The sequence below is a fragment of the Candida orthopsilosis genome (assembly GCF_000315875.1).
Source record: "Candida orthopsilosis Co 90-125, chromosome 1 draft sequence".
In the NCBI taxonomy this organism is placed as follows: Eukaryota; Fungi; Ascomycota; class Pichiomycetes; order Serinales; family Debaryomycetaceae; genus Lodderomyces; species Lodderomyces orthopsilosis.
This window is the reverse complement of record NC_018292.1, coordinates 2,152,967-2,172,847: the sequence shown is the minus strand read 5'-3', so window position 1 is coordinate 2,172,847 and position 19,881 is coordinate 2,152,967. Positions and strand designations below refer to the sequence as shown.

General features: G+C 36.0%; 6 protein-coding genes across 6 annotated transcripts; 4 read left to right on the top strand and 2 right to left on the bottom strand. All coding sequences in view use genetic code 12, as the record gives it.

The window, feature by feature from the left end:
• Positions 1–331: 331 nt before the first annotated feature.
• On the top strand, positions 332–1,789 carry CORT_0A09800 (Erg1 squalene epoxidase; the record flags this gene model as incomplete). The annotated part of the gene is made up of 1 exon (XM_003866756.1): positions 332–1,789. One exon carries the CDS (start codon positions 332–334, stop codon positions 1,787–1,789), a length of 1,458 nt encoding a protein of 485 aa, XP_003866804.1.
• A 582-nt stretch (positions 1,790–2,371) lies between these two features.
• On the top strand, positions 2,372–3,616 carry CORT_0A09790 (Vcx1 hypothetical protein+/Ca2+ antiporter; the record flags this gene model as incomplete). Its single annotated transcript, XM_003866755.1, has 1 exon — positions 2,372–3,616. The coding sequence occupies one exon, from the start codon at positions 2,372–2,374 to the stop codon at positions 3,614–3,616; it is 1,245 nt and encodes a 414-aa protein (XP_003866803.1).
• A 2,385-nt stretch (positions 3,617–6,001) lies between these two features.
• Positions 6,002–7,084, top strand: CORT_0A09780 (Pcl2 cyclin; the record flags this gene model as incomplete). Its single annotated transcript, XM_003866754.1, has 1 exon — positions 6,002–7,084. One exon carries the CDS (start codon positions 6,002–6,004, stop codon positions 7,082–7,084), a length of 1,083 nt encoding a protein of 360 aa, XP_003866802.1.
• Positions 7,085–7,398: 314 nt separating this feature from the next.
• On the bottom strand, positions 7,399–9,063 carry CORT_0A09770 (Tcp1 chaperonin-containing T-complex subunit; the record flags this gene model as incomplete). The annotated part of the gene is made up of 1 exon (XM_003866753.1): positions 7,399–9,063. The coding sequence occupies one exon, from the start codon at positions 9,061–9,063 to the stop codon at positions 7,399–7,401; it is 1,665 nt and encodes a 554-aa protein (XP_003866801.1).
• Positions 9,064–9,791: 728 nt separating this feature from the next.
• Positions 9,792–10,547, top strand: CORT_0A09760 (Gcf1 protein; the record flags this gene model as incomplete). Its single annotated transcript, XM_003866752.1, has 1 exon — positions 9,792–10,547. The coding sequence occupies one exon, from the start codon at positions 9,792–9,794 to the stop codon at positions 10,545–10,547; it is 756 nt and encodes a 251-aa protein (XP_003866800.1).
• A 116-nt stretch (positions 10,548–10,663) lies between these two features.
• CORT_0A09750 (Chk1 hypothetical proteinistidine kinase) lies at positions 10,664–18,301 on the bottom strand (the record flags this gene model as incomplete). Its single annotated transcript, XM_003866751.1, has 1 exon — positions 10,664–18,301. The coding sequence occupies one exon, from the start codon at positions 18,299–18,301 to the stop codon at positions 10,664–10,666; it is 7,638 nt and encodes a 2,545-aa protein (XP_003866799.1).
• Between the last annotated feature and the right edge of the window lie 1,580 nt (positions 18,302–19,881).

The window sequence follows — 19,881 nt, the reverse complement described above, 5'->3', positions numbered from 1 at the left end:
TATATAAAATGAAAATACAGTAGAGCGTATTCCTTGCCTAGATCTAGAAGCCACTTTAAAGATTACTTCTTCAAATGGCATGACTTTCGGACGATTGTGGTATCGCAAAGTCCAATTGACTTACTTTGTAGAATCATGCGGCTTTTGCATCTCGTATAAACGGGAGTCAAATAGAGTCGCGCGTCGTTTAGGCTTAATAAAAAACGAAAAATGAAATTTTGTTTTAAAAGAATCATATGATACACGTAAACGATATAAATTCTCGCATCGTTGGCTCATTTTGGGGAAGACAAATAAAGCATATATCCATAAGTGAGATCCATAGAGGTAAATGACCACCGAATATGATGTTATTGTGATTGGAGCCGGTGTGGTCGGACCGTGTATAGCTACAGCATTGGCAAGACAAGGAAGATCAGTCCTTATTATTGAGCGAGACTGGTCACGACCTGATAGAATTGTTGGAGAGTTGATGCAACCGGCTGGAGTTAAAGCGTTAAAAGAGTTGGGGATGATAAATGCCATTAATGATATTAATGCTATTGACTGTACCGGATACTATATCCAATATTACGATGACCAGGTCACTATAGAATATCCATTTAAAGATGTTGCGCAAGTGACGAATCCAGTCAAACCTTTGGGGAAAGAATACAAGCTAAGACTGGATTCAACTATAGATGTTTCGAAATGGGATAAAGACGAACGAGTACGTGGGATTGCATTTCATCATGGGGATTTTTTACAAAATTTACGAAGTATATGTAAGTCAGAGCCCAATGTCACAGCAATAGAAGGAACAGTCACTAAACTAGTACGTGAATGTAATGGTACTGTTGTTGGAGTTTCTGGTAAACAACAAAAGGATGAAAATTTTCAATACCGAGGTAAATTGATTATATCATGTGATGGAATTTATTCCAAATTTAGAAGTGAATTGGGGGAGAATAATGTACCTTCAATTGGATCTTATTTTGTTGGTTTTTACTTGGAAAATGCTAAATTACCAGCACCGAATAAGGGACATGTCTTGTTGGGTGATCATGCACCAGTACTTATATATCAAGTATCACCTGGTGAAACTAGAGTACTTTGTGCATTTAGATCAGCCAAGCCACCGTCGGCTGCGAAGAATGAAATATACAATTACTTGCAAAAAGACGTATTACCAGTCATACCTAAAGAATTGTATCCTAGTTTTAAACAAGCTGTCGAGAAGAAGAAATTTAGAGTCATGCCTAATCAATATCTTGCTGCTAAAAAGCAAAATCAACGTGGATTGATCTTACTTGGAGACTCATTAAATATGAGGCATCCATTAACTGGGGGTGGAATGACAGTTGGACTAAATGACGCAGTCTTATTAGCACGATTATTGGATCCTAAATCAGTGGAAGATTTAGATGATTATGATTTAATTCAAGAGAAACTAACCATTTTTCATCGCAAACGGAAAAATCTCGATGCTGTAATAAATACATTATCAATTGCATTATATTCTTTATTTGCAGCTGACAAAAAACCATTGAAAATTTTACAACGTGGATGTTTTAGGTACTTTGAACGTGGTGGTGATTGTGTTGACGGACCCATTGGATTATTAAGTGGAGTTTTACCATTCCCCATGTTATTATTTAATCATTTCTTTAGTGTTGCATTTTATTCTATTTATTTGAATTTTATTGATCGTGGTGTTTTGTTCCCCGTTGCTATTTGGGAAGCTTTCGAAGTGTTGTTTACTGCTATTGTTATTTTCACACCTTATTTATGGACTGAGTTGGTTCAGTGAGGAGAAGTCATAGGGTTGTGTGTAATATGGACTGTATTATAAACATTTATGTGTATAAAGTAAAGAGACATTAGGCAAGGGACGATTAATGACGCAAAAAACTATTGTTCTTTTTTCTCTTTTTACGACAATGGAATAATTCAGAAGGACAAGGTTTTTTGACGAAATGTTGCACAAGATTGATAAGCTCGATAGAAGAGATCGAGGCTTAGAGCAAGGGGGGTGTATCATAGGGTCCTATTTTGAGATTAGTAAACGTTAGTGTCTATATCACCTCTTCTATCATATAGCAGTCACTACTTCTTTCGGTTCGCGGGGAATGTTTGGAATTAAATTTCAAATTTTGATTGCTGGTTGTTTCTCTTTAATTTCTGCAGGCACAAATTGTTAATAAAAGAAATGGTGCATTAAAAATTTCATGTCTCTCTTTGTATTGCTCGATATTAAAACCAACAAACAAAAATATTCAAAATGATCATAGTCTAATTTCACTATCTTTTTATATACTTTTGAGACGACAGCTGCTCAATCAATTAACTCAGTTAAAAGGATAACAAATCGTTAATAGAGCACGTATCTATAATGAGTGATTTACCATTACTTGGCGGCTCATCGCGTCAACATTCGCATTCATTTATTCAAAGTTTCTCCCATGCCACCAAATTAACTTTGAAGTCATCACCTGTCAATTATCTACTTATATTTGTTCCATTAGGTCTTATTGCTGGTGCTTTGGAATGGGGAGCCAATGCTAGATTTTGGCTCAATTTCCTTGCCATTATTCCCTTGGCTTCCATTTTGGCCTTTGCTACAGAAGAAATTAGTGAATATGTTGGACAGACGGTTGGAGGATTATTGAATGCCACATTTGGTAATGCTGTTGAATTAATTGTTTCAATCATTGCATTGAAGGAAAATCAAGTTCGAATTGTTCAAGCATCAATGTTGGGTTCGATATTAAGTAATCTATTATTGGTGCTTGGTTGTTGTTTTGTTGCTGGTGGTATTACTCGTGTTCAACAAACTTTTAATCAAACGGTTGCTCAAACAATGTCGAGTTTGATGGCTTTGGCCACTGCTTCATTGTTGATTCCTGCTGCGTTCCATGCTTCGTTGCCAACACCAAAGGGTGACAAGGGTCAATTCCCAGAACCAGGTACTTCAGATGATTTGATTCTTAGTTTTTCCCGTGGTGTATCAATTATCTTGTTGGTTATTTATTTGTTTTACTTATTATTTTCATTAAAGACTCATAAATCGTTGTTTGAAGCAACTGAGGATTTAGTTGATGAACATACAAACAATAACACTTCGTCAGATGATATAATTACCGGTAAGTCAGAAGATGATCATTTGCTGGTATTAGGAGGGTTAACTGTTTTGTTACTTACTACATTGTTAGTTTCAGTTTCAGCTGACTATTTAGTTGGCTCGATTGATGAAATAGTTGAAAAATCAGGTCTTTCCAAAACATTTATTGGTTTAATTGTTATTCCTATCGTTGGTAATGCTGCCGAACATGTAACCGCTATAATTGTTGCCATGAAAGACAAAATGGATCTTGCAATTGGAGTTGCTGTGGGTTCTTCTTTACAAATTGCCATTTTTGTTACTCCATTTATGGTTTTAGTTGGTTGGATTATCGATATTCCAATGTCATTATATTTCTCCACTTTTGAAACAGCCATTTTGTTTGTTAGTGTTTTCATTACAAATTTGGTGATTTTGGATGGGGAGAGTAATTGGTTAGAAGGTGCGATGTTGTTGTCAACCTATTTGATTATAGCATTGGCATTCTTCTATTACCCAGATTCCGCTGGATTGTAAGAAGTGAGGTGTAGAGAGGGAAGGAGAAGGAGAAGGAAGTTGAATGACGTTTGCAGTGTGTATTCTTTAGTAGCTCTAGTAGTATTATATTGTGATAGATGAAACTAAAATGAACAGGCGAATATATAAGATTGTGTGTGCTGCGTTGGCCAAGAGTATTAAGCTGATTCGGTTGTAGCTGCTTGGTCGGTTCTTATTTGGGTCTAGATTTCAATACAGGGCTGTGTCTAAAATCAAAACGCGACACGAGAGAATGAAAAACTGTACTTTGGCGCGAGTCGCGAAAAAATAATTGACGATGCTGCAAAACCTAAAACCTCTAAAAAGCCTCACTCAGTAGAACTCAGAGATGAGGTTGATCAGGATTCGCGTTGTATATTCTGTAAGCCAATTGAAAATGTCGCTAATCTTGTTGGACGGAAATAGTAGAGCTAAAGCGATATTTATAGTACGGCATTGTAAGAAGAGGAAATCGTTAGAGATGACGACACAGCTGCATATTGATTACCAGTTGACTTGAAAATACTGGAGCAGTAACCTCACACGATACTACTTCATTTAAGCTATGCATGACATAGGATAAGCCATCATAAAAATGTAGTTGCTATAGTTATTGAGGGATTTTCGAAGCCTTCGGATACATAATCGAACCGAATTAAGAGAGAAGAGAGTAATAATCCAATGTGGCGAAGTTACTCATTGTATATTATTGTTGGGGTTAATGACGTGGAGGTATAGAGTACAAAGGTCTAGATGTATTGGAGTAGAACAAAAAAAGGGAGAGAGCTATTAGTTATTGCGTGATAGTGAAACATATGTTGTATACCGAAAACGAAGATTTAGTGTATTATTCTCCTGTTGGTGCATGCCAAAATTGAGCATAGTGGTGTTGATTTGTTGATTGTGGAATGTGGGTTTGTGGATTTTGTCGATGGGGTTTACGCGTATCTTGTGTTCTAATAATTTATATTGACGCGTATAGGAATACAAAACACACGCACGTTTAAATTCAAAAAATAAAAAATAAAAAACGTTTACAAACCTGCATACAACAAGTAATTTTTTTAAACTCAATTAGGTAATGTAGTATAAAGTTGAATTAACAAAAGAAAGAGAAAGAGATAAGGATAGAATTTAACCAAACAAAAGAGTAGATACCAATACGAGTTGAGAGTGAGGTATAGTCAAGTACTATCTCTACGTTGATATTAAACCGGAAATGATCTCATATGAAAGAGATTTTCCTAATTTAGGTAAAACAGCAATCAGTTTCTTTTCATTGAAATAAAAGCGAAGCCATTTATTTTTTCTTTTCGTAATTTTGATTTCTATTTTTCCAAACGTTCGGTTCAATTTCTGTTGTTTGATTCAGTTTACTTCTTAATGAGCCTCCCTCTCCACCTCACCCCAATCACTCACTTTATTCATTTTGTCCAAACCAAGTAATAACGGTGAATCTACCAGCTGTCTCACTTTAGTTTTGATATTTACTCTTTCCTACTTCTGTGATACCATTGGAAGGGACCTAAATTTTCATCGAAGACTAAGAAAGAGCCAACAAATTCTCTACACTTGTATTCTTCGGCTTCTAATGCGTTGGAATTGCACAAAGCTTTTCTTCACTTCAGTTCACTTCTCTTACTTCTACTTCCATTGCTTGTGTATTTGTGGTAAAGCACAAGCGTTTGCTATTGTTTGTATGTATGTTTGTTTGTTTGTCTTGTTCAAGTTAAAGAAAATAGTATATACCACCTACTCCTTCCATAATTTTTTTTTTCTTTGTTCTTGTGAAATGATTCTTTTGCTTGTGTATGTGTGTATGCGTTTTTGCAACTCCTTTCCCAATCTGTTTCTTTAAAAAGAAAATGTAAGGGGAAAAAAATGGTGTATTATGTAATATTTTCCTACCTTACTACATAATAATTATGTAAAGTAAAGGGGGCTTATTATGTAAGTCAAGTGTAATACAATCAACAACGCGAAAAATTTGCAATTTCTTTTTTGTCAAAAATTGAAAATTCATATTTCCTAATTGGGACATGTACCTTGTTAAAGTAATTTCTTTAATTTTGTGTACTACTACTGGAGAGAGGTATACAACAATAAACCTTTCCAATCTGGCGTTTAAATTAGAAATTCAAATATACCAAAAACAGAATATATGGACATTCATATATAACCTTCCCAATCGTTCTTTCCATACGGAGAAGAAAAACACACTTTATCTACAGATCATTCATTTCAAAGGGAAAACTTATTTATTTCCAGCAATATCTTCATTCATTCATTTTTGCAACCTTCACTTACACCTTGTACTACCAATATCTTTAATTTTTAATAGCTTCCACTTCACATCACTTAATATACACACCTTTTACATCAAACATGTCTGATAGAGAAGCTTTGAAGATATTTTCAAGACAACCAGTCAATTTGGATATGATTAATTTCCTTGTGTCGACAACTAACTCGATAATACAAGTCAAACCTCAACAACCACAACAGTTACCATCACCAGCTTCGTATTCATCACTGCTGCTGCTGATGAGTTCCACTTCAGAAATCATATCCATCAACCCACCAATCACTTTGACTCAATTTATCAAGAATTTGATCAAATATTCCAATGTTCAAACTCCCACACTAATGGCTACATTGGTCTATTTAAACAAATTACGCAATTATCTACCAGCAAATGCCGTGGGTATGGAAACTACAAGACATCGTATCTTTTTATCTGCGTTAATTGTTGCTGCCAAATCATTAAACGATAGTTCACCATTAAATAAACATTGGACAAAATATACTGACGGTTTATTGACTTTACAAGAAATTAATTTAGCTGAACGTGAACTAATTTCAATCTTGAATTGGAATATTAATATAACACAGGAAGAATTGATTTATACTTTACAACCATTTTTGATTGGTATTAAATCATATTTGTTACAACAACAAGAAGTTGAATCAATGCAAAGAATTAAATATTATAGATTGACGCAAAAGAGGTCAAACAATTCATTAATGTCATCATTGGGTTCTTCATCCAGGTCATCATCAACAAGTTCAACCCCAGTGTCTTCAACTTCACTTTCATCTTCATTATCATCGACATCATCAAATTATTCACTACATTCCCATGGTGGTGGTGTATCTACATCATCTTCAATTGCATCAAATTTGTCGCAATATGAAGCAAATGTCTCACCACTTCATTATAACTACTCAAACAAACCTAATAGCAAATTACCGTTATCTTCAACTTCGGAAAATAGTCTAAACTCACTTCGACCATCAACTCAAATACAAAATCAACAACAACAACAACAATACCCACATCCACAAATTCCAATTTCTAAATCGGCAAAGTTTGGTCAAAAGGATAAAAACCAATATTTGGCTCCAATCATTAAAAAGAAAAGATCAATGATGAGTTTATTAACTTCATCTGGTAAAGTTGTTGCTTAAAGGATGGCTTTATTATTTTTTTATTGTTTAGTTCTTGAGGAAAGATGGGTTTGTTATTTTGATTTCAGTGGGTTAGTAGGTTTTGGGTTGTAATTAGTTTTAAAGGATTGAGGAATTTGATATTCCTTTCATAATGGGTATATATTGGTTGGGTTTATAATGATGTGTATTGAATAACAAGTTTACATTACTTTATCTACCGAGATGTAAATTTTTACTCTACTAACGTTAGTACAAAGTGAAACGTAGAATTCTCTCTGTCAAGTCTCTCTTTATCTATTCACACACAAACATTAAAACTATATCCTACTTTTTTAATGAGCATGTGGATCTTCCTTTGGTGGTTCTGGATGTACCTCAATAATGGTGTCAATTCTTAAAATAGAAACACAAGCTTCCAATGCCGATTTTAAGGCTTTGATTTTAGAAATTGTTGGTTCTAAAACACCCTGAGTAGCTTCATTAACAATTTTACCATTAATTAAGTCCAATCCATAATTCTTGTATTTTTTCCTCTTTTCATCATCAGTCTTGGCTAATTGAGCTGCAGCATGATAAGTTCTTAATTTTGATACCAATTCCGGCGCATCTTTAGCTGCATTGAGAGCTAATGTCTTGGGGATAATCAATAATGCGTTTCCAAATTCGGCAATTGCCAATTGATCTCTTGACCCCACTGTTGAGGCAAAATTTTCCAAATAGATGTTTAACGCAGTTTCAACTGCTCCTCCTCCAGGCACAACATTTCCACTTTCCAATGTCCTTTTAACTACTGAAAGCGAATCATTTATCGATCTTTGCATTTCATCTAATGAATAATCATTTGGACCTCTTAAAATTATTGAACTTGAGGAATGTTGTTTGGTTCCCTTGATTAATATACATTCATCATCACTAATTCTTGTTTGAACCACTTCTTGTGCTGAACCTAAATTACTTGCTTCAAATGTTTCTTCACCTTCCAAATTACTCAAGGACGATACTAATGTAGCACCAGTGGCACGAGCAATTCTTCTTAAATCTTCCTTTTTACAACGTCTAACTGCCATACATCCATTCTCAACAAACTCCTTCAAACATAAATCATCGATTCCCTTGGTGGTTAATATAACATTAGCACCACTGGCTATAATCTTTTGAATTCGTTCAATAATAATTCCGTATTCTCTTTTTCTAATTTCTTCCAATTGATCAGGATCTTCGATGTTTATTTGCACACCCATTGCCATTCTTGCCTTTTGCAAATTGATATCAAGACAAGCAATTTTAGCATTCTTGACCTCCTTCACCATAGCTTGTGATGCAACAGTACAATTTAACGCATAACCTTCAACCAATACTGATTCTAAAGCTGATTTACCATGTGCCTTCAAGATGTTTACTGCTTTAACAGGGTACTTGGTTTCTCCCTTGGTGTTTGTAGTCTTTACAGCCAACATAGCATCAACAACCATTTTACTAAAAAAATCAGAATCAGCTCCAATAATTTTTGATGACATTGATGTCTTTGCAATATTTATCAAAGTCTCTTTTCCCAAATGATCAACATTCTGTGACAATATTTGATTAATATATCTAATTGACTCCTTCAATGCTAACCTATATCCACTTATAATCGTAGTAGGATGTATTTTATGCTTCACCAATTCATTGGCACGTTTCAATAATTCAGCAGCAATGATAACAACCGAAGTAGTTCCATCACCAACTTCACGATCTTGTTGTTGAGCCAATTCGACCAAAATTTGCCCTGCTGGATGCTGGACATCCAATAATGCTAGGATAGTAGCTCCATCATTGGTAACAGTAACATCTCCAATATCGTCAACCAACATCTTATCCAATCCAACAGGTCCTAACGATGATTTGACAACATTGGCTACTGTTTGTGCAGCTAAAACTGTTTGGTTACGCACATCATCACCAGTTACTTTCTGAGCCCCTAAGAACAAAGTATCTGAACGAGCAGCTGAAAACATATGTGATTACTTTATGGAGTTAGTTGTGAAGGTGTATACTACTTCTTTGCAACAGAAAATTTTTAATTCTGTTGATTTCGCAATGGAACAAATGAGAAGATTAAGGAATAGATCTACATACAAATCAAGTGGTATAAACACTATGACACACACTCCAAGGGATAGGAGTTAGAAAGCATAGGTTGTATATGAGACAGAATCTCTAATCCCAACTGTGCAGTTTCAATTCTTAGATTTGCACTACTTCACACAGGGCTGCCCCTTCTTCAAAATTTGTGTCTATGAATCAATCAAGGAGGATAATATTCAACTAAGAAAAGGTAACCTTCAATACGTAATCAACCTTGATACGGCTTACTGCAAAGTTGCATTATAAGGTCACAGTATTTATCACAAAGTAAACAGTTTGCCACACATTTGAAAACAAATTCCATACTCTATCACAACTTCTAATATCCTACTAATTTTCTCAGTTATATACACTGTATATTACATTATGCCCGAGGGTGCTTACTGCTCTAAGACATAAGTTTCAAATGTTATGTTCGAATTGAGTTTAATTAATTTCTCAATCGGGTTGTCTATGGTATACGCCACACGAGAGAGAGTCATGTGAGCACAAACAAAATATAAACAAACCAAAGTATCCTACATGTACAATTCCCTTTTTCCAGTTGACAGTTTACAGTAGACACACCACCAGTCAACCAAGCTGCTATTAGAGAACAATGATGAGGCTCATGATTAACCCTGGTAGGGCATTGGCTACTCAATTCACATATAAACCCATATTTAACGCGTCAATCCCCCACCAAGCTGTAAAATTCTTGACCACCAAAACCACCAAGTCTTCCAAAGATAAAGTACTTGAACATTTGAAGAAAAAGCTTAAAACAGCTAAAGAAAAGAGAAAGACAATTGAACAAGAACTTAAGGAGAAGAACAAGCAAATCAGGGATTTAATTTCACAACGTAAAAAGGAAGCTTCAACTAAAGAAAAAGCCAAATTGAAAGAAAAGAAAGACGCAGAGAAACGTAAAGCCCATTTGAAGGACACATTGAGAGAACCACGCCCATTAACCACTCGAAACTTCTTTGCCAAGGCAACGAAGACTCCAGTGACAACCTTAAATGGAGTTTTCGATGCATTATCTCAATCAGAAAAGGAACAATATCAGAAAGCTACTGATGAATATAATCAAGCATTAAAGTCGATTTTGACTCCAAAACCAGTCTTGGGTCCTATTACAGGGTATCAAAATTATGTTAGTCAAAATTATCCACCTGGTGTATCTTCTGACGTAGCAATGAGAGAATTGGCTGATAAATGGAGACTTTTAACAAAGGAAGAAAAGAAGTCATACGATGTACCTGAACACGAAGTAAACAGAATTAAAACCATTCAAAAAAATTGGGAAGAAACAAGGGAGAAGGAGTATCCTACATTGATTAAATTTAAAGAAGAGTATAAATTTACTATCTGATGGTAGAGCTTTTAGAAAAAGTATTACTATTATACTGTACAAAAAATCTATCAATAACAAATATAAAATTTTTTAATCTATAAATACTGTAAAAAAGAAGCATAACCCAGTATGCTTTAATTTGCCTTACTCATTTTCTCTTCCTCCAACAGTTCTCCCAACTGAGTTAAAACTCGTTTCAATTCATTTGGTAGTATCGGTTTCGACACAAAATCAACCATACCACATTCAATGCACTTTTCTCGATCATCCCCAGCAACATTTGCCGTCAATGCAACAATCTTGGGAATGAAATCTTGCTTTTCCAATTTGGTATATTTTTCAATCAATTCTTTGGTGGCAGTAATACCATCTTTTGTAGGCATTTGGATATCCATCAAAATTACATCATATTTCTCACCCTTTTCCAATAGTAAATCACACTGCTTCAACACTTCAACTCCATCTTTTGCATGGTCAGCATTGAAACCTAATTTTTCTAAATATTTCAACGCAACTTTATAATTCAACAAATTATCTTCTGCAAGAAGAATTCTCAATGGATATTCATCAGCTAATAGAGCCGGTGTAGTTTCGCTAGGCCTCGTTTCAGCTTTAGAATCTCGAAGTAATCTCACTACTCGTTCTCGTTGGAAAGGACATAACAATGCTTCATATTTGCTACTTTCCCCAGTCAATGGCTTACCAAATTGTGCCAAAATGACAACTTTGGCATTTGATTTCAATCGAGATTCCATTTGGCTAAACTCGTCATACTCGTCCAAATTGATAAATAAGAAATCATACGCAATAACATCCTCAATTTCGTTGGCATTACGTACATCATCTACCGACAATTTGAAAAATGTCAACATATTCTTCAATGAAGCACCGGTTAAATCCAATTTATTCAAGATCAATGCTGATTTACCCTCTAAATCAATCTTTGGTTTATCAAACAACAGGACATTGAAACTAACATTAAAGTAAAAAGTGCTTCCAACACCTTCTTGACTTTCAAATCTGATATCACCACCCATTAAATCAGCCAATTTCTTTGATATGGCCAAACCCAAGCCGGAGCCACCAAACTCACGTCGTGATGATCCATCAACTTGTGAAAAGGCTCCAAATACTTTATTTTGTGATGATTCAGGAATACCTATACCAGTATCTTCAACTGATATAGTAATTTCGTATCTATCAGATGTTAATTCCATTGCATTGCAATTAATGATTATGTGACCATGAGTCGTGAATTTCATGGCATTACCAACTAAATTGATGATGATTTGTCTTACACGGGTAACATCTCCGGTAACAGTGTTAATTTGAGGACAATTATTAAAAAACACCAATTCCAAATCATTGTCAACAACCTGCTCACCTCCCAATTGTATGGCACTTTCAATACAATCATTGAGTGAAAATGGCGAATTCTCCAACGTAAATGATCCATGTTCAATCTTGGAAAATGCCAATATACCATCGATAATGTTCAATGTAACCATTGCTGAACTCTTGATGGCCTCAACATACTCTCTTTGTGTTGAATTCAAAGGTGTGTCTAATAAAAAAATTGAGCATGATAACAACGAATTAAATGGAGTTCTGATTTCATGGGACATGTTGGCCAAGAAGCTTGCCTTTTCTGCCGTAGCGTCCTCTGCTGCCATCTTGGCAACTTCCATTTGAGAAATCAACCTTGCTTTACCCATTGCTACAGATGCTTGGGTACAAAACAAGTTTAACAAATCACGCTTTCTGCCATCAAAAATCGCCTTCTTTTTGTCCTTCCTTGAATCCACTTCCAAATATAATGCACCAAAGATTCCGAATTGATTCTTCAAAGGAATACACAAGATAGTGGAGCAAGAGTTATAGTTATAATATGGATCCTTCCCAAATCGGTTGGCAAAAGCAATATGGTCATCTTCCTTGTTGACACTCTCTCCAGTTTCCAAAACATGAACCAACAATTGATAAGGACAAACGTCTATTCTTGAACTTAATGGCTCTTCGTTCAAGCTGTATATGTGTTGAGCTGAACCAACAGCTTGGATTTTTGGCTCTCCATTCAGATATACAACCACGCCGTAATCAACCTCGGCAAACTTGATAGCGCAAGTCAACAATTCAATCAAAATGGTCCTCTCATCACTTGCCTCAGATATACCCAAACACGCTTGTATTGTCGAATTCAAATCATATGCAGTGTTAGTATTTGCATTCTTATTAGTTCTGTGTCTGGATTTTCTTGACTTTCTATTCAATTTCATTTGTGACTTCATGTCTTCACTAACAGTATCATCAGTGCTGATGGGTAAGTTGGAAGGTATTGTCCTTGAGTATCTTGCCCTTCCTTCTTGTTGTTTAGTGCTGTTGATACCAGCCCAGTTATACATCGACGAGTCTTGCTCAAGATACTTTTCAAATTCTTCTTCCAATTGCTTGACAAACTCTTGGAACTCTAATTTCCTCATAATGTCGATTGCTCGCTTGGCTAACTGACCTACTCTTCGTTTGCTCTTGTCGCATTTTACAAGCCATCTAGCACAAAATACACTTATCCAGGATACATCGTACCAGTTTTGCACCTTTGCACCGTGCTCGATAGCATCCTCAAATATGTCAAGAATATCCAACAGATCAGCATCACCGTCTCTGATTGCTTTCAAAGCCAGTAAAAAAATGACTCTGTTGCCAAAGGTGTGCTCATTAGTCGATGCCCATAACTTCATTCGTAGGTAGATATCATTAAAAATGGCTGTCTTTTTGGCTTCTATTTTCGCATCTCCTTTTGATGCAAAGGTAATGAGAACAGCTGATACATAAAAGTAGTGAGTAGTGTAAAACAAAAGTGGGAATGATTCAATAGCTTGGTGATACTTGTTTAAAATTAATTCGACACCTTCGTCATATCTCTTGTCCACCATCATACCATTCAACACCACAACAATGTAACACAGTTGACTTAAATTCTGCTCGTTTATCATCATTGCCTCGTAGCGTGCTTGATAATCGGTAACTGATAGAGACCCAAGCACGCAATCTTCAGAATCAAAAATAAATTTTTGATCGTCAAGCATTCCAAATCTTTGTCTTTGAGATTTCCTTCTCTTCACCAGATAAGACATATCATAGGCTTTACCGCCAATAAGAAATACAAAGATATTCACAGTGGCCATCACCATGCGCAATTCTCCAAATCCCAGTAACACATCATTTTGGGTGTTTTCTGAGATTGTTTCGAAATACTTTAGAACCACAGGCATTGGCTCAAAGTAAACAGCTAAAGTAAAAACGTAAACTTGATACATCTCGCGATAATAATTAATTGAAACGTTGTTTGCCCGATTGACCAAAATCATAGCCACTTTACAAAGCTCCTTGGCTTTCAATTGGCCTGCGGATGTGAATTGACTTGCAAAATCAGAAGCAAAGTCAATGATAATCATAGCAGCAAAAGGCGAAGGTCCATGTTTGTAAATTGCCTGCATTGCTTGCACAACCAAAAGCTTTCTACTGGCGTTCTTCCGAAACACAACCAAAGAAGGCAAAAGATGACTTATCAAATGATAAATGAGCAAAAGTTTTGGAGATTCTGTTGTTTTTGCCCTCAAGATATTTCTAATATCGGGTATTGACATTGGTATCTTGGATTTGAGCTTTTCATAGTCTTTAATGTTCTGCTCCTCATCGGCACTGATTGTGATCCCAAGTTTGGGTAAGCTCTCGAAACTAATTTTTATGGCTTCGTCGATATCCCCCATCTGAATTTTACATCGAACCAATTGGTATAAAAACACGATTCGATCAAATCCGTACTTTTCTTGTGCACTGTTCATTACTTCCAAGCATTTGTCATACTCACCGAAGTAGTAATGGTTCTGTGAAACAGTCAATATTGATTTAAGCTGACGTTTCGAGTCAAGATCATCAACTAGTTCACCCACGACTTCAAATAACTTTTGCGCTAACTTCATGTTATAAGTCGATGATGCATACCTACCAGCTTGGACCAAGACCTCAATATACAACTCTTTCTCCTCCAGTTTCGCAGCTTGAAAGGAGTTACGAAAATATCCTGCCATTTGTAGATACCCCCCTATGTTCAAGGTCTTTTCCTTGCTTATGGTTTTGTGGAACCTCAAAGCACAAAGTCTTGATAAATCCTTGTACCTCTCAGTGGCCACCAAGTCGGAAATGATATGAACCATTAACGAATCATAAAAGAATCTATAGCTGCAATGTGACGCTAACTCCCAAATATCATTATCGGTTAAATCAAATGGCGACTCACTAGAGCAGAGTAAATCGAATGGAACCTTGTAGTAGGTGGTTGTTGGTAAAAGTAGCTTTGAATCAACCATAATCGACAAGGCTTTAAAAACTCTGTCCATCGGTAAGGCAGATGCCACAATCAAGTCAGACAAATGAAAACCTGGTCCTTGAGAAATGATTGCCGCAAACTCAAGTAGACATTCAACGTCGGGAGTAATCGACGCGGTGATAAAATTTTGAATTATCTCATTTCTGTTCGTCCCATAGATCTCAGGTGACAAATTATCGACAACGAATCGACCGTAATTGGAGTGACTGACATAATAACAATGCTGTGAAAATCGAGCCATACTTATCGCATACTGAGCTAGCATAACGTTGCCCTCGGTGGAGTCATAAAACTTTAAGGCATTAGTGACTGTGGTATTGATTGCGTTCGAAGATTTGTGGTTCTTCTTTTCAGTTGTAGTCTTATTAATCATTGAAGACATGCTGCTTTGCTGTGGTGCGTGCAGGTGTACACTGTCATGCTTCGATGACGACGAGTTTGCTCCAATTACTTGCACAATCCAGCTTTTGTAAGCATCTCCGGGGACTTTTGGTACGTCGAATACATGCAACGACATGTTGGATCTGGCAACGTAATCCTTGAATCGTTTCTCCTTCTCAACACTGTCAATATTTTCTTGAAACTGTTTAGCATCTATTGTAAAAGTGGCAACCATCTTCAAACTCATTTCACTAATGTCGGTCTCATCGTCGAAATTCAACATATCACACAATAGTTGCCATGATTCTTCTGTACACCAATGCACATCATCGATGAAAATTGTTAAACCCTGCAAACCAACAACCCTGTAAAACGATTTTATAATCGCTCTAAACTTCACTTCCAAAGTTGAAGTTGCTTCCTCTTTAATTACACCCCCTGGTGAGTTTGCTCCCAGTTTGTGCTGATATATAGAAATATACTTTTGACCCAATAGTTTTCTCAATTGGGGGATGAGGTAAAATAATATGCTCAAATCTAATGGAATGTTGGTGACAATCAAATCCCTCCAACTATCTTGTATTTCCTCAGAGCATTCCAAGATTTGACCAATAATTGTTTTGATTCCTTCCAAGAGTATTGAATATATTGAGTTACCTGTATCTGAACAAGAGAACTTCCAAACACAATAAAAGTCATATTTGAAAAATGCCCCTACACGCATATCATTCAAAATAATGGTCTTTCCGACACCGCTTTTACCGCTTATCCAAAACAAATTGACACCTCCATCAAAGGTGTTGTTGTACTCGTCAAATATTCTTTTGTACACCTCATCACGACCTATGAATTTTGCTGGACAAGTGAAGGTGGGACTGTGGCCCACTTTTTCCGGAAGTTTCAATTTTTCCTTGTTGAGATAGATATCAAAATCTCCCGTCTTTTTCCAATGGTTCCATACTAGCTCACCCATGGAACTAACCCTATCAATATAGTGATTCTTGATCAAAATCAAGTCACTTAGCAAGGAGTAACAATCAAGATATCTATCAAGTGGATTTTTTTCAAGACATCTCATAATGGTAACACCTAACTTCTCTGTGATCCAACTTGGTGCCAACAAATGAGGAGCAACTGGTTTTTGGAAAATATGCATTCGCACAATTGAATTCGGATCATCACTTTGAAATGGTAAAGTTCCCAATAGCAATTCATACATGACTATACCAAGGGAGTAAAAGTCAGATCTGTGGTCCACCATTTGATTAACGACACCAGACACCTCAGGGGCCATGTAAGGGATCAAATCGGATATTTCGTTCAAATGGTTCTTTCTATATCCGTAGATACAATCTTCAATATGACAAAATGCAAATTCCCAACCAGTAATCTTGATATCATTCTGATCATTTTCAGACTTCAACAAATTCATACTGGTTATACCATTATGAACAAATCCAAGCTCATGTACAATTCCCAATGTTTCAACAACCTTAATCATATCAGAAATTATCTCAATAACCTTTAAAGGGGTCTTGGGACTGCTCGTAACTTGCTCTGTCAACTTGTTGAACAAAGAATTTGTAGAGCTTGTGGCACCAATTGCACCTACTCCATTAAAGAACCCATTTGACTGATCTATGGAATCACTAGGTGTGTTTTGGGATGCTGAGTTTGCACTCTTTATTGAACGTACCCCTGAGTTATTGGATGAAGTGGATGAATTTCTCTCTGGATGTAATTCAAGAGACCCGCAACTATACTCTCGGAAGGATTTGTAATCATTGTCGTTGTAAACTAACGCTACACGTTTTTGCTTTTTCATATTCTTGCCAATTAAATCCACGTCCTGTTCACCGACAAATCTAAAAGTGAGAATTTCTACCGGATATAGTATGCCGGGAATTCCCAATGGTAAAGTGCTGAGACCATGCTTTTTGTCCTTTTGTAGCTTTGGCCGCTCAGTATCGGTGATGAAATTATTGGTTAAAGTTTCATTCGACCACAATAAATGCGTCTTTGGAGGGTTTGTGCCTGATAGAATAAACCATTCATTAAGGAGCCTTGAAAGCGACAAGTTCTTCAAAATGTTCGGTGATATACTCAAAACAACTTTTGCGTTAATCTCGATAAAGTTTTTCTTATCACTGGCCAACTTGCAAATCAAGTTCTCATTGTCGACATCGTTAGTAAAGCCAACTTTTACTCCATGATACAAAAGATTAGTTTGATAGCTAATATTCCCGAACTGTTTCACCAAACTATATCCAGGTATTGTGTCTGGTAATATGTTGGCAAAATCCAGATATTTCGAGTCTGAACTTCTAGGTGATCGGTTGGCATTCAAGTTTTGGTTTAAAAAATCCAAGTGGTCCCTTATGTAATTGACATTGTTTAAATATGATGACTTCCCCAATGCCACATTCTCTCGGGTTTCCAGCGAAAGTGATGAACTCTCTTCATCAACGGTAAGTGCTTGAGACGAAGTTACTGAGTTCAAGTCTTGGTCATCGTCGAATAAGGTGCTTATGCTCTGATTAGGGTTGGTTATTGTCCTACTCTCGTCATCAGGACTAGATGTTTGGTCAGTCGGGTAATCTTGTAAACCAGCACCTGGCAAACTAATGCGCGACGGAGGCTTTATTATCCTTGACGGCTCTACGCCATAGTCAGAGCTCAATCCGTAGTTCAAACTTAGTGCTGAGGGAGTTTCGGAAACCGGAAATGAGGAGTCAACTGGTAATGATGTGTCCAATTTTAATTTTGCCAAATTTTCCAGAATTTGTGATGGCAACAAGACACTCTTTGCCACAAAATCGTAGTCAAAGGTCGTCCTTCTCAGAACTTCAGGACGCTCTATAGATCGGCTTGGATTATTGGGTGTTGATGAAAAAATACTATTGTTGTTTCTGGTATCAGAATTGTCATCATCAGCTTTGTTTGATGTGGTTGGCGAAATATTTTCATTTGACGTCTTTCGACCAGTTGTGGGGGGAGTCATAGTGAGGGACGATCTGTAGTTGAAATATGTCTTGAATTTAATGATATCTCCAAAATGGAGATGTGTAACAAACTAATTTTTGGTCTAAGGTGCAAAGTTGACCTCTGTTATCGGTACAGTCAAACCTAGATGTCTATATATGGAGAGATCTGACGCACTGTGTGTACGTTGTTGAACCTGAAATTATGTCGTCCCTAAACTAAATGGTTGCAGTGGTTGGGGGTGTTGCTAAAAAAAAGTTCTCTGGTTTTATGTAGAAGAATTCTTTTTAAACTTTCTCTTCTTTTCAAAGTTGTATCTGTGGCAATAATGAAGGGTTGGAATTAATTATAAATCCTTTTTCTGTTGATGAATTTTACTTTTGGTCGATGCTTTGTGATTGTAAAATGCATAAACTGTTAAACCATAAATCAATTATTTTAAGACCAATAGCTTTGAAATTAAGTATACAAACACAAACACTGTTTCAATTACTTTTTCTGTGGCCATCAGTAGAGGCTGAGTGTAGATGAAAAGTTACAAAAAGACAAGACCACGGTATAGTGATAAATATAGTAGAATATTCCACTAAATTGTGTGTCTCAGTTTATACAAAAATCATATTTGTTGTTGATGCTGTTGTCTGCCACTTTTAAAAAAAAAATTCTTTTTTTTAATTAATTTATTCTTTCATTTTGTGTTGCAACGCAGATTTAGCTAACCCGAATTGTAAAAGACCATAGTCGCAGCACCCTATGATCTTCCACTGCTCAAGGGAGATCAACTAAAGTATTTTCATGAATTATAGAGAGCATCTTCTAGATTATTTACTCATTTTGTGTGAAACATATGTCTTTCCATTCATAATCAAAAGTGGAAAACTAGTCTGTGTAACAATAATTTTTGTATTGCTCCTCTCTATTCTATGCACAAATGCTTAAACTGACAATATACGGAATTCCATTTCTAAGAGACTTGGCTTTTTTAATTAAAAAAGACTATAGTGTGTGTGTGTAACTTGAAGTGAGTACTCTGACTAATCAAGCATATCAACTCTCTTGTATTAGATTTGAATATACCAGCATTGTTTGATGTTTCATCTCGAAACTAAAATCTGACTCAGAGTTTAGGTCCATTGTACGACTCCAACTTTTCCTCGACTGCAATAAATCGATATCTCAAACTTGAAAAAAAATACATGCAGTTGAGAGTACGTCATTCTTCTTTGTGGACACCATTGATATATGTTCCTTAGTTTGAAGCGTTTCATTTCTCAATGTCTTTTGTTCTTGTGTGGTTTTAACGCTTGCACAAAATTTTCGCGCTGTTTAATGGTGGCTAATGGTGGCTAATTCAAATTTAAAAATTAATCGTGAAAAATGAATTTAATTGTGTAGAGTATAATAGCTCGGAATTAATTTCAGCCCTCTTGTAACGTTTCACATAATGTGTTAAGGTACCTTAGTCGGATAAAACACCTAATAGAACAAAATTGTTATCCATCATAAGCAAAATCGAAAGCCTTTTATTCTCTCGTTCTTTGAGACACTTTAGTTTTGCAACATTAACTAAAAGCATGTAGTCACCGTCTTTGCATAAGT